The sequence below is a fragment of the Camarhynchus parvulus genome, chromosome 3 (genome assembly GCF_901933205.1).
Source record: "Camarhynchus parvulus chromosome 3, STF_HiC, whole genome shotgun sequence".
In the NCBI taxonomy this organism is placed as follows: domain Eukaryota; kingdom Metazoa; phylum Chordata; class Aves; order Passeriformes; family Thraupidae; genus Camarhynchus; species Camarhynchus parvulus.
The window spans coordinates 79,445,960-79,461,104 of record NC_044573.1 but is presented as its reverse complement, the minus strand read 5'-3'; the positions used below and the strand labels follow the sequence as shown (position 1 = coordinate 79,461,104).

General features: G+C 40.5%; 1 protein-coding gene across 1 annotated transcript in view; it reads left to right on the top strand.

Moving 5' to 3' along the window:
- RNF144A (ring finger protein 144A) overlaps positions 1-9,047 on the top strand; it is a 62,922-nt gene extending 53,875 nt beyond the window's left edge. The window contains exons 8-9 of the mRNA XM_030945111.1: positions 1,176-1,265; positions 4,299-9,047. Coding sequence (XP_030800971.1) covers positions 1,176-1,265; positions 4,299-4,430 — 222 coding nt within the window. The 3' untranslated portion in view covers positions 4,431-9,047. The remainder of the gene's footprint in view (positions 1-1,175; positions 1,266-4,298) is intronic.
- The last annotated feature ends 6,098 nt before the right edge of the window (positions 9,048-15,145 follow it).

The window sequence follows — 15,145 nt, the reverse complement described above, 5'->3', positions numbered from 1 at the left end:
CTTTAATTAATTAAATAAATAGCTCACTAGCTTCTGGCCACAACTCACCAGGGCTGGTGCTGGGAATTTGATAGGATTTTTATCCTCTGTTTTGCTTGTCTGACCTGTGTGAATTTAGCATTTGGTCTGAGTCAATAAATAATTATTAAAAAGTAAAATCTTATGACAGTAATTTGTTTACAATCTTTACATGGCACCTAACATGGGGAAGGGTGTTGCTTTTTTTTTCAGCGCTGACTTTTCAATGTTGCCTTTCTTGAAGGCATTACAGCATGAGACTAGCAATGCTCTTAGTTTGAGGATGTTTAACAAACTAGATGTGGTATGTCACTAGCAGTCTAATTTGTTTACCATTAATTGTATTCTGTGGGACAAGAAATAGATCTGCCATAGGAGAAAGGATACAGTGTTCCCCCAACAGCAGGAATTTATTGGTCTATAAGCTGCTACTGTCATATGTTTATATTTTTTTAAATCAGCCTGTTATCATGCCCACAGATCAGAATATATACAATACACAACATCTGTTTCCATGTCATCAGTTTTACTTTATAACTTTGTTAACAATAGCAAAGGAAATTAGGTTCCTGAGAGCTACTCCCAACTATTCAAATCTTGTGGTTGTTCCATTTGAATACTTTACTAACAATCCTGAAGTCACAGGCTTCTCACAAGCTCTCACAGATAAAAAAGCAGTGTTTCCTTAGAACTAGGCCTGCTATCTTGTCTGGTTTGTGAGAGGCTGACAGAATTGATAGGGATGTAATATCTCAAAAATCTGTTTTGTCATTCTGTTCTTCAGCTAGATAAAGGAACCAGCCTTGGGAAGTCTGCAGCACAAGTACTGATTTTTCCTTTGCTCTTGCTATATGTGTGTAAAATACATGCAGTGGTCATCTTCTTGGATTCTCTTGCTAAACTTCATGCTAGCATTTAACTATGCAGCTTGAGACCCTTTGGGAGAAGAATTTGTTATATATCTATAACACACGCCAAATAAACCTGCTTGTACAGACACCTAACTGTAAACAAAGCACTTCGGAAAGGTTGGACATGGCCATATCCACTTGCTTTTATCTTCCTCTGTGATTCCTGGGTTTAAGTTGTCAGGATATAGTGTTTTGTAACTTGAAGGACTTCTGTTTATTGCCTACCTTCTCATTTAATATTTGCAGGATGATTTTCTCCTTATACATTACGACAAAGGACCTTGTCGAAACAAGCTGGGGCACTCCAGGGCATCTGTTATCTGGCACAGGACACAGGTAAAGCTCAGATCTTTGAAAGCTCTCTACAGGTCTACTCCTGTCATAGTCTCTCATTTTAACTCCTTAGAATGAATTCTGTGCCAAATGGTAACTCATTTTTGTAGCAGATAAAAAGAGGGCAGTAGCTTGGAGTGAAACAACTAGTTCTACTAGAGAAGACCCTCCTTGGCAAAATGCCCCTGAGAACCAGAAAAGGTATGTTTGCAGAGCCAGTTCAGTGCCAGTCCAGATTGTTCTCACTGAACTTGGAGGATCAACTAGGTTGCCACTGTCAGTATTATTTACAAGGAAGCTCTTTCTCCAAGGCAGTTTTAGCTCTGGTTCCAGAACTGGAAAGGAATTAACCTGAATACAGACATTGTCTTTCTGTGGTCTCTATCTGACTCTTTCCTGTTGGTTGGATAAAAATAACCCTGAAGGTTCATCAGTAGTTTCAAACACAGATTCAAACTGACAATTGCAGAGAGTGTGGGAATACCTCTTGTAGTCTAGATTCAGAGTTGCTAGACTCAGCAAGAATGCTAGTAATAAAAGAGCTCTCTGCAGCACTTTGATGCATGCAGTATAAATGCTAATGTGTGACTTGGTCCGATCTACTGCCTCTACATTCACTTCAGAGATAGGGGGACATCTGTGTATCTGAGTCATCTCTTCCTAAATTAACTGTGTGCCTGGAAAAAGCTACTTTTGAGATGAGGTACTTTTCTTGAAGAACAGATTTCTTTCCATGTGAGCATAAACGCCTAGGAGGAAGGATCTCACCCTTCTCCTTTCACCCACACCACTGGGTGTCTGAGCTGTGGACTGGCTTTTGCTTGGATTAGCCAATGGTATCTCAGGAGGTGTGTGGGTATGTGAAGTTTACTTGATAAACCTGTAGTATGAGGTGATTAATCTGATATTTGGAATCTGTTCTAAGCCACTGCAGTTTGTGCAAATATGTTTGATATATGGAATGTTTGATGATCTGTTTATTGTTGAGAAAGAAGGTGATAATTCACTACTAGTCAGGATGTAATTCTGCTAAACCCGCTGAAGCCAAATCAACGCTGCAATTGTTTCCTTGTGTAAACTTTGAGTAAGTTGTTAAAGTTCTTAGATTTATCCAAAGAAAATTGAGGTGAGTCTTTGGTTTGTTGTTTGTGGGTTTAAAAAATATTTGTTTTGGCCAGAGAAAATGGCTTGATGCCTAGTAGGGCAGCAATTTCTTCAGAAGAAAAAGAACCAAGGAAAATAAGTAAGTAATACTCAGCAGGCAGTTTTACTTAAACAGCGCCCCCCACCACACATGCACAAAACCACACCAAAAAAACAAAAACAGCAAAACAAAAAAACTGAAATTAATGATTTCTTTGATGGCATATTGAGGTTGAAAGGAAGGTGTAAATAGATGTTTTATATTAATTACCAGCAGTCAGTCTGGTCCATTGAATTGCCAACTTCTAGCTTGGCTCTGTCTGACCAGTGCACTCAGCCTGGGTTGCAAAGAGCAGCGTGGCCGTACTTGCAGTTCATGTTTTTTGAAGATGACAATTTAACTTCGGTTTCTGGGAAATAAATGCAAAGATTAGTAGAAGTTGCATCAGATTGTCAGCACCACCAGAAAAAAGAGAATGGGTTATGAAACGTGCCCACCTCTGAAGCTGAAAAAGGAATTGCTGCTGGGAAGAAATGTGAGATGGTAGGGCGAGGCAGCGGGGGCTCCCGGTGACCGGGCAGCAGCAGCCGGGGTGCCGGTCCCGCTGTGCGGGTGCGGGGCTCCCCGTGGCCGGGCGGCAGCAGCCGCGGTGCCGGTCCCGCTGGGTGGCCGGGCGGCAGCAGCCGCGGTGCCGGTCCCGCTGGGTGCGTGGGTGCGCGCCCGGAGCGCTGTCGCACAGCGCCACCTCCCGCGGGTACCGGCGCTCCGCGGCAGCGCAGCCCCACAACCCTGTGCGAGATCATCGACACCCGATTATCCCTGGCCAGCAAAAGTGCTACTGCATCCTCCCATCTATACCACGGCTAATTTAATATTCGCCAGCTAATTAAGTGGCGTATCTAGTCGTGACTAGAAGAATCCTTAATGAGTGCTGCACTCTAATTTCATTTTGCCTTCTGCTGTGAGGTTTTGCTATTGCATTAGCATTCCACTCTTGCCATCATTATTCAAATTCACACTGTCATGTGAATAAATCTAAATTATTCTCTTAAATAGTTTGTGAGCATATCATTGCAGCATCACTCCTTCAGTTGCCTATGGCAAATGGGAAACTTTCTCAGGCAATGAAGCTCAACTTGAATGTTTCTTAAATAATTTTCCAAATTTAAGCTCTGTAGAAATTAACTGCTTTGTCACACTGACCAGTTAGGTAAGTGTATGGTCCTCTGCTCATGCTGGGAAGGAGGCGGTCAATAAATGTAAGTGAAAAAGATGCACTTAGATCATGTGCCCTGAAGCAGCAGCATGAGCTCAGATCTGACTGCAAAAAGCCATTGCATATGCAAAGTCCTCCTATAATCCATCATGTTAGTAATCTGTGATTGAAATACCCAAGCTTGACTGCATGCTGGTGGTACATTGTGGGATTCTTCCCAGATTACACCACCAACACCTTGACTAATTCTTCTTGAAGCTTTCTCCAGAAAAAAAGGGAGCACCTGAAAGTGGAAGTCTTTTTTGTAGCCTTGATTTCAATATTTAGTATTTAAGATTGGTCAAGAAAAGTAGTAGTGATTTGCTTCATTAGTTGTTTGAGATATAAGAAAACTCAAAAAGGCAAATAGCCATCTGCATCACCTTGTGTGATAAAACAGAGTTCTGTGGCACAGTTCTGACAGGAACCATTAAGACATGAACATTCACACTACTTTCACTCACACTTTTCTGGTCACAGGAGCTGACTGTAGTATACGTGTGGGGAGTTCTGGCTCTGATAAGGTCAGTGGCATTTGCTGAGGTATTTCTGATGGACACAGAGGATGCAGTGGTGTAGCAGACACAGAATCTAGGCATTGCTATCCCTGACACAATGCTATCCCTTTCTCTTACAGGTGGTAGGCATTTTTGCAGGATTTGGTCTTCTACTTTTGGTGGCCTCCCCTTTCCTTCTACTTGCTACACCATTTGTTCTCTGCTGCAAGTGCAAATGTAATAAAGGAGATGATGACCCTCTACCTACCTAGACTGAGAGAAGATTGGACTCATCACAACGTGTTTTGATTTTACTGTTGCTGTTATGTTTCCCTCTTGCACTTACATTGCTGTAGCCTTACTTGCCCCATTCTGCTTTTCGTTGACACAGTCTTGATTCCAGGAACTGTTGTTACTACTGTTGTACAGATCACTTGATAACAGACAAGGAGGGTAATAAAAGGCAAGTTTGGTGCTAAAGGGAGACCACAGACCTGGGTAGCTATCTGAAATTAAGAGGTGATACTGCTAAAATAATGCAAAAGGTTGATGCTGCCCTGCTGGTGGACTAGGGACTGTACTGAATGACATCAGCAAACCAAGCTGAAAAAGCCTACAAACTTCTGCATATCTATTTGCTTCCAAATTTGGTGTCTTATTCCTGCATATGTTTGAGTGACTGTCATTTGAATCTGATAGTCAACTTCATGTGACTTTATTGCACATCTGATTTTGTTAAAGCCATCACAATGTCCTTTTTAGTACCTATTTTTTCAAAGTGTAACAAAATTAGTAAGGTGCATATAGGCCATCCTATGCCTTTCTTGCAATTTGGGGTGGATCAGAGGGACAAAGTTAGTCCTGCTGCCTTCCACTAATTTTATAAAGTCTTATAAGAAATTTGTTTGATTAAAAGCTACATTTTAAAATTAATTGATGAAGCTGTAAGGTTGAGTGGTGACACAAACCTGCTATTTAATCAAGTTTCTTTTTAAAAAATACATTGATGGTATTGCTTACCCCTGGACCACTAGTGTTTTTCTGAATTGTTATTTTTTGCTATTGTTTAGGGTTCTGCTACACTTATAGGGCTATGTAACTTCTAATCCAGGTATCTTAATCTTTTTATAGATACATATATATATATATATAAAATCCTATTTAAACCAAATGTGTAAATAGCTGTGCTATTGAATTATTTTGGAAATTCAGAATAGCTTGCTTCTGTCTTTAGGACAATTAATAAAAAATACAGGACTAACTTTACTGTTTAGCAGACTTTTGGGTTATTAATGAGTCTTTCCTTTTAAATATAAAAATACATCATGGTTATCCCTGTAGTTAATATGAAAATGCCTGGGATATTTGTGGAAGTTGTGCTTTGCATTTAAACTACTTAGCCCATTTTCAGAGATAGTATTGTATGATATGTGGTGTATTGTGCTAATAACAATACTGTGACAAAATAAGATTTTATTTGAAAACTAATCACTTGATAGTTTTGCAAGATTCAGTACTCTGTTTTCAGGGTAGTAAAGTGTGCTATTCAACATACTACATCATTGAGGTTTCTCTTTAGAAATATTTTTTTGAAAACTATTTTGCTCTATTTTAAAGCCAACAAGAATTTGACTAATAACTTCTTGCCATGAAATGTGAAGCACCTGAAACAATGTGTATGTCTGTAATATGAAGGAAAACATTCTTTTGAATGGCTTGTGGACTGAAGTTTTACTGCATTTTTTGGTCATCATTTATTTCTGCCATTAGCAATGTACTGACATGGATGAATATCTTGAAGCCAGGATAACTTTACACTGAAAATGTCTTAAGATCCTTAAATGCATCTGCTTCTCGCTGTTGTCACAGGCTGGGAATATGTTTTCATAGCTCAACCATCAAAAAATTACTCTTTATTGGCTTTTGGTTTACACTGTGTATCTGTTAAATAAAAATATTGTAGGGCACAGTTTTGAAAAGGCCAATTTCTTTTTATAAAACTATTCTCCTCCCTTATCCTCCAAGTTTAGTGCTATCCAAATTCAAATTGTATCTAACCATAGATTTTAACTCTAGGAGCTGGAGATTGCAATTCACTTACTTGGTTTGATTTTAATGAGTTTGGCTTGTGTAATGTGAATAAAAAGGATAGCTTGTTTCCAACAAATCTGAACTCATAATATCTTCAGATTGTTTATGGCAATTCACAGTTCAGATCTTTTGTTATTTGAGTATCTTTAGTATTTTGGCTAACTTGGTTGTTAAAAATTGCTTAATTGTTCAAAAATACCTGTAGAGAAGTCTGGTAGTGCGTTTGTTCCCTGTTTGCCAGCTTCCAGGGGTGTGTGGAGGACTGCTGAGTTCAGCAGGCAGGGAGGTGCTTCTCTCCCTCTGGCATCAGCTCAGTCCATTTCCCAGAGGGATCCCAAGCCACACACCTGAGTTGTCCTGAGTCATAGCTTCACTGTGCAGAATTAGTGGAAACCCTTCTGCAAAGGACAGCTTCCTGAAGGTTAGCTTGAACTATGGCCTTTCCTCCCTGGCCCTGTACTCCTGTTTGACTGGGGAAAAAAGCCCTGGACAATAGGATGTAAAGACTTAATGGGTTATTAATTTTCTAGCTGGGGCACTGAGGGGTTTTGCTGTATTGTGGCTGTGACTGGTGACCAGTTCTCCTACTGGGATCATGGTAAACAGGAAATATTCACTGGCCTGTGAACAGTACTGAGTGTCCTGGTATGAGGAGGTTTATTTTCTCTGTGCCTTTCTTAGAGAATTTATGTCAAAATACAGCAGAACTTGACTTTTCCCAAGTGCTGTGTGGCCAGTTAATAATCAATCTCAAAATTAATGCATTTCCAGATTTAAAAGAAAAAAAGATAAATAAGCTATTTGCAAATACAGAAATTTTAAAATGATAATTTATAATTGATACTCACATGTAATATTATATGCAATCAGAAAACTCTGTCAGTGTATCTCTGATCTCAACATACTTGAATTGCTACGGGTGAGTTTTATGACACAACTCTTGTTTCACATCCTAGCTGTTGAAATAGACTATATGCCTACATATATTTACCAAATACCTACCCAGTCTTTTCAGGTTTGTTAAATGTCATTCCATCTGTATTCTCGGGGATTTTTTTTTGCTTGTTTTTATGGTTGTTAATTTTTTTTTTTTTTTTTTTTTAATGCTAATTTGGTTCCAAAGTAGCAACTTTTGGTGGTGATGTATTAAGTTCAGGGTGCTTTTATGTTACAGCTTATGTTGATACTGTGACATTTAATACCCCAAAATTCAATTGTAAATACACAATTTTAAACTCTGACATTTAAACACCCTGCCACGGGAAAGGGAATGTTTGTTTCTCTGTCTTTCAAATGAAAATCTGTGGCAACAGCTATGGCTTTTTGGATTTGCACCGGAAAAATAAGTATCACTGCATGATTTCCGCTGCATTTTTTTATGGTTATGCTATTATTTAGGGTGTTTTTATTCACACAGAATCATAGAATATTCTGATTTGAAAGGACCCACAAGGATCAAGTCGAGCTCTTGAGTAAGTGGTGTGTTCATAAATGCTGTTTAATGGAGTTTGTACTCTTACATCATCTGCATGTTCTTCTGGGGTGTCATGTGGTGTCACATCTAGGGAGTGTGGGGTCCCACTCCAGAGGCTGTGCATCTCCCTAGCCTTGCCATTAGTTGGGCTGAAGCCAGTCCTGAGAGAGATCAGGAGCACAGCCCACTTCATCTTCAATGGTGGTAGTGTTGGGTTTTCCCCTATGACATCGGCCAAGTCACTTACTGCCTTTTATCTCAGTCTGACCATCTTTAAAGTGAATGGACCAGTGTTTACCTCAGGAGAGCTGTGAGGACAAATTCATTGGTTTTGAGGCTCTTCAAAAGATTACTGTAGTTTTATGTTAATATTTTAGTTTTATTCATGTTGACATTCATCCTGAAGCCTCCTACTACTGACTTTAGTATGTCAAGAAGTTAGGGTACTTTCCCCAACATACTAAGAAGCATGATCTTTCCTCAGATACTCTGGTGCGTAAATTAGGCAAAATCCCAAATAACAGCAGACTGAATCAACTCTCAGTTTACAGCTGAGCTCCTGACATGCAAAAAACAATCAAAATTAGGGAATAGCCCTTATTTATGGAGCTGACAGGATAAAATATCCATAGGTGAGAAAAATACCAAGTGGTTTTTCTTTTTTAAATATTGTTATGGGCAGGAAGATTAGAATGAAGTTCTGAGCATTTCATCTGTAGGCCTTTTACTGTATAGGAATAAATATTTTTAATGCAGGCCATTATCATTCCAGTGAGGTGCAGCATGCATAAACCTTTCTGCAGGTTTGCTTTTTTAAGACCAAAGTTTGTACATTTCATGTACATAATCTAAAAGCCTGAGGAAAACAAGTAAATTACAGTTGTTGATAACAGTGATACTAAAGACATCAAAAAAACCTGCATCAGCCCTTAATTGCTAAGGCACTTGTACTAAGTAAGGCATGCTGTTTGTGTTTAGAGCCCTGTGGTCTTCATTATTGCTTTGATTTGTGTATATCTTAAAAGAATTCCAGGAGCATTAGGTACAGGTACATGGTACATAACTGAACCTTTCTTGATCATTTTATTATGATGTATTTTAAACTTGTATAGGGATAAGCATGAAGGAGTCATGCATATGTATAAATAATGTATTTGACCAGTGTAAAAATAGTTCTGTTGATGTATTTGAAATGTAAGTGCATTTTGTGCCACTAACACTGTGATGTATAAAGGAGCTGTTGAATGCCTTTTAATGTGGTGTTTTGTACTTTGAATCATATTGGAGAGTTTAATTTGTAATTTCAATAGATATTTTAAATGAATGTGTTTCCTGTGATTCTTCATAGTGACTTTTCCCCATGCTTCTCTGCCTCTCAGGCTCTTAGAGAAAGCACCACCGCCTGTGGCCTGGAGACCTTCTGCCACAATTCTGGACATAATTGTGGTTTCTGACTCACCATCTCCCAGCTTAGCTAGAAGAGGGAATCTGAATATCTCTAGGACTAACTTGATGGATCTTTGATGGGCTGAAGCCAGTCCTGAGAGAGATCAGGAGCACAGCCCACTTCATCTTCAATGGTGGTAGTGTTGGGTTTTCCCCTGTGACATTGGCCAAGTCACTTACTGCCTTTTATCTCAATTTGACCATCAAGAGAGTCCTTGATCCAGCTCCCATTGTAGTCCATGGATGCTCTGGGCAGGTGGACGTGCTGCCCCAAGGATCACTCTGAGGTGTCTCTATGTTCTTGCACTGTGGGTTTAGGTCTGGTGCAGGTGACTGTGAGCAGCTTGTACTCCCACCTGCTGGTGTGGAAGAGAAACTTAAAAGTAATGTTGGGGTACCTGTTGCCAATTCCCTGACTTCTAGGAGTGTGGCTGGGCTCTCTCAGGGGGCTCCCCTGTCTGTGGAGACCCTCCTGGAGTGGTCTTGTGTCAGGAAAGAGAGACTGGATCTTTTCAGTCTTCAGGTTCTTTTTTGTTGTTATCTTATCTAGAGTTCTGCACGCTGTCCACGCCAGGCTCAGTGCACTGGAAAAGCACCGCAAAAATGGCAAACAATCTATCATTACAAGGTCTTTTAAAGGTAAACTATCCAATTAAGAGCTGACACCTAGATTATTTTCCCTTTTAACCCAATAACTGATCCCAAACAGCCCACAATGCGGACTTTTCCACCCAATTACAAAATGCCACCCAAACCCATGAAGAAGGAGGAATAAGAAGCACGAGAAAGAAGCCCAGGATGACACCCTGTGCCCTCCAGCTTGCTTCCATCCACTACATACTAAAAATCCTAAAACCTAAATTTCCCACCTAAGTGATACATCTACCCTACACTCTACAATCTGCTTCCCACTCTAGTGGATGCTAATCTATTCTGGAGTTTAGGAAACTTTCTCCTTGAATGAGGATCAAAGTCAGTGTTCCCCTGGGGTCAGGGCACCCCAGAACAGACAGGGACATATTCGCAGTGCCCTGGATTTCCACAAAGTAAAGCCCAATCTCCTGAGTAACAGAGCATATTTAACTCTCTGACAGTGGTAAGGAGTTCTCATGTTCTTGACTCCATCAACAAGCACTCTGCATTTTGCCTAAACTGTAGTTGAGGATGCAGACTTTCCTTTAGTTCCCACAGTTTATTTCTCATTTGTTAGGATACAATTTGTCTATACCTGTAAAAAAAGAAGAGGCACAATTTCTTCAAGGAAATTGTGTGCATAAAGAATATGTACGTATGTACTTTCTACCTGACAACTTTAGAAAAAAACATGTAATAGCTGCTACTAAATAATTTCTTTCATTTTCATGGAGCATAATGATTTTTCTCCATAAAGGTAAGAGCTAGTTAGATATTTTGTTCAATTAATTGGGCAAAAAATAGTGTCTAAAAGCCACAAGGTGTTTTGACTTCTAGGAGCAGGTATTGTTAATAATGATCTTTCTACTCGCTTCTGCTGCTCCCACATTGTGTTGCTTCCAATGAACAGGTGTTTGGTGTTGCAGTTTTCTCTTGGAGAGTAGGATTATTTCTCAGTCATGTGCAATAACTGTGTAGATTGGTGACCTTTAGCTTCTAGGCAGTCCCTCTGTTTCTCTACCAGGTTCAGCGTCCCTTGCTATAGAAGGATTTTCTGACCTGTGCCTTTCAGCTGTGTGACTGGGTTTCTGCCCTGCAAGTCTTATCAGAGAATGACAGGAACTGCAAAAATTAGGTAGAGTAACAGTCATCTGTCTAAAATTAGAAAATTTGAGTTGAATTCTCAAGTGGCAAACTTACAGCACATGCATGTTCTAGTAAACAGTGTCCAGGACCATTCAGTTGCCAGAGCTGAACCACATCCATATAGTAAGTTCTGTCAGGAGGCACCACAGCCCCAGAATAACTCCTGAAGTGTATTTGGGCATTGGATGGAAGAGTTCTGCTCAAAATCATGTCATTAACTGTCCTGTAAGAACTGAAAGATTGAGAAAAGAGAATTGCACAGCACAAAACTCTCGTGCTAGTTCTAGCATTCTGCTAGTTACAGTGGTGCTAATGGAATTGGTATTGTGTATACACACATGCATGGGAGATAGTGCTAGAAATTGCAATTACCAACTTGTGAGCACAGTGCATCTACAGCATCCACAAAGCACCTTTCTTCTTCTTCTTTTCATTTTTTTTTTTTTTAATTGAAGATCAACTGGGAAGTTCCTCATAAGAGATTTTGTGCCGTGGGTACTTGACCTGTCAGCACTGCATCTATATCAGGAGTTATTTTCGTGGGATATGTTGAAACCAATGAAACTTTCGTTGATTTTGAGAAAGACAGGTAAGGCTGTTTGGTACAAGGAAGCCTTTTCTACCCAGATTCTCTGCTCTGGGAACCAAGATTCAGCCTGTAGTATCTGATATCACTTAAGTATGAAGTGTCTTGACATATGTGTGTCTGGCCTCAACTGGTGGTAGCTAACGCAAAGATACATCTCAGTTTTTGGGACATCTCCTTTCCCATCCCTGCTTTTACTAAGGTTGTTGTCTAGATAAATTAGCTTTTTTAGCCTCTCAAGCTGCTTCTCAGGTGTGGGGTTTTTTTCCCATATGCTTTGATGACAGAAGTCTAAACTGTCCTTGTCCAGGCATTTAACTTTTACATGGCTAAAACTGAGGACAACAGTCATAGAGTGCCTTATCACAAGGACTGCTTTCAGACACCAGAGCAGAACTCGGTGGTGTGAATCAGAACCAGGTTACTTTGTATTTCCAGATGGCTCTGTGTGTGATGACCATAACTTAACACATGTGCCACATACAAAATGTTTAGATGCTGTAAATCATACAAACCAACTCACACATGCAAGCCATGGAAATGCACTTAAAATATTAGAGTCCTGTTCTTTTGTGGTGTGTGACAGAAAGAACAATGTCAAGTTGTGTGTGCTATCTGTGAATTTATTCCTATGTTCCTTGGTTTTTTTGATTGGCTTTTAAAGCCAAAAATGAATAAACACTGTAAGCCAAATAAAGAGAGCCCCTGGAAGTAAATTGTAGGTGTCCTAATTCAGTGCAGTATTCTAAAATCTGGATCTGTATATGTGTGTCTAGCTGATATGTGCTTTATTTTTATACACAGCATCTCCTTTAATGTCAAATGTGTCTTCTAGACTGTGTACTCATATATGACTACAGGAAGAAGAAATTCTATCGCATAATTTTGTAGGAAATGCAATAATTTAGCAGGCCTGACCTCCTCATACCAGTCTAAATTAAAGATGTTGGCTCAGCCATTCCTGAGATCTCGCTGCTGTATGTTACTCTTGAGAAAAATTACAAACAAGCGCATGTTTTATTTTTCCTCTTCGCTCCCTCAAAATAATGTTTTGGTGGGTGCCAGAAATACTTGAGCTGCCACAAAATCCTGAGGTCCTACTGTATTTTGAGAATGCCACTGTCATTTTAGGGGTTAGCCACAGAAGAAATGCATGAGCTTGTGCAAAATTGCATTTAAAATTGCCTCGGCAGATAAGCAGAGCGCAGCGTTTCTTTGTTTTCATGCCTTAGTGGACTCATTTTGTTGAAGTCCCATGTAGCTGTTACGAGGGGCACAGGTCGACTGAGGGATTCCTGAGGTGGAATAGGGATAAACTCTTCCAGCTGCCTTAGCAAAGTCTCGGGAAGGGACTTTCCGGGCAGAGAGCGGTGCTGCCGCCGGCCAGCAGGGAGCAGCCGCCGATCAGCGCAGCTCAGCGTGTGCTGCCTCGCAGGAGAAATCGCCGGCAGCCAGATTTCTACCTCGAGCCTGTAAAGTCTGTGTTTCAAAGCCTCCGCAGAGCTAATTGTAAAGATAGAGCTAAAAATAACGATGTTATGATGGGCCTGCTGACACTGCTGGGGCTGTTCTAGTCTCTGATATTAACATACATTATTGCTCCTGTTCTCTGAGGGTGTATAAACCTTTTCTGACAGGGAAAAAGACCAAGTGTTGAAATTTCAAAAGCAGATATAGAGATGTTGCAGTCTACAAATGTAAAATGAGAGGTGCAAACCAGAGGTCTCTTTCAAAATGCCAAATTCAAAAAACACTGATTTCACTGGGAGAAGAGGGGGGAACACTAAAATCAGTTGGTTACAAACAGAGTAAGATTTGGCTAATAACACTGCATCTTCTCTATATTTTATAATGGACGGATATTGTAGCTCAGCCAAATTATTTTCTCTCTTCCTACCCACGCCTGCTGTTGTATCTGTGTTCTTTAATACAGATGTTCAGCAGAAACAATGCAACTGTCCAAACAATAACTCCAGCCATCCATTCAGCAGTCATTGTGTTTGGCAGGGGAGGCTAGATGCAACGGAGAAGTTGTGAGTCCTTCTGCCTTTACCTCTCTATTTATATACATTCCAAAGTTCATGTGCCTTCCTACCCCTGCCCAGGCACCAAGTACATCTGAGTAGAGCAAAATGAAAAGTTGATTTCTCATATTTTTTTGTGGACTAGAGGTTTGTTTCAGGATCCTGCCAATACTAACACAAACTCTAACTTTTTTTAAAAAAAGATATCATGTGCAGTCCTGGTTGCCACCATCTCCCTGACAGGATTCCAGGGACTCCTGGAATTCATGCCAATTACACCCTGTTAGGGATGTGTTTGGAGCATGTTTTTGAGCTGAATCTGTTTTTCCTTTTCAGATCCTTGAAATTTTCTCAGGTGAAGCAGAGCAGTTAGAGGATTGGGGTAACATAGTGTCTCTTACCAGACCACTAACACTTTCCTCCCACCATATCCATGCATTTTGTTCAGCAAAGTTTCCCAGCCTTCAACATCAATTAGGGGGCTACAGACTGAAAATCTTCAGAGTGCAGGATGCCTCCAGCCTTTCAGTGTTCCTTGCAGTTTTTCCTGGCTTCCCAGGAGCAGGGTAGTGTTTCTAGGTGCAGAGTATTGAAGAATAGCCCTTGAAAGATGCAAATTGAGGGGGGGGAGGTGGTGTGTGCTATCTTGCTGTTTCCCACAACTGGAATCAGAAATCAGAGACATCCGGAAAAGCAGAAGGGAGAGGCTGTGAGAAATTGATCCTTTTTCTCTATCACCTCTACCTATGCTGTGACTAAAATGTACATTGGTGCTCAGTGCAATCATCCTTACCAGCAATTTTTATCCTTTCCTTACTTGTGATCTCAGGATGTGCTGCATTGCAGGTTCTGCAGTCAAGTACTCGCATTTCCTTACAACTAAGACTTGGTAAGGGAGGCAGAGGAAGGTTGTGACTCAGTTACAATGCGAGTCCCTTATGTGAGAGCTGACCCTCTGACTCAGCTTCTCCTGTGCCCTAAGACTGAAAGAATTAACCCAGATATTTTCTCTGCCATTGTGCTGTGGAAATAAACTGAATGTGAAAAGCTACAGCACCTGCAAGCAACATCCTTTTTCTTTCTGGAGACATCCCTTAAACCTAGGGCTCCTTAAACCTAAAGAATTCTGTTGGGTACAACCATCTCTCTTTTCATAGCTTTTAGCATTAAGCCTGAGAAAACGCCTTCTGAGCCACAGTGTCTGGCCAGAAGCTGCAGGGAAAAACTGTGGCTGTGAGGGAAACTGAGAAATGCTTGAGGTTGCAGTAACGTTTGTTTTGAATCACAGGATACCTTAATGACCCTTCAGGACACTCAGTACTTTAAGTCTTTAAAGTTTTTGACAGCAACTTCAGATGTGCAGCCTGTCAGCACAGCTCTGTAAGGTTGTAACACTGCTCTCAGTTGGATAGACTATGACTTTCCTTACTCCAACTCAAATATGAAGCTTGCAGAGGAGCTCCAGCTGCTATGCAGTGCCAGCAAAGCAGCTGAGAGTTATCTACCTGCCCTTTTCATGCAGCTCACAGCACCGTGGAGCACTCCCTAGCAATGGCATGATTGTCTCTGCTCAGAGATGGCCATCTC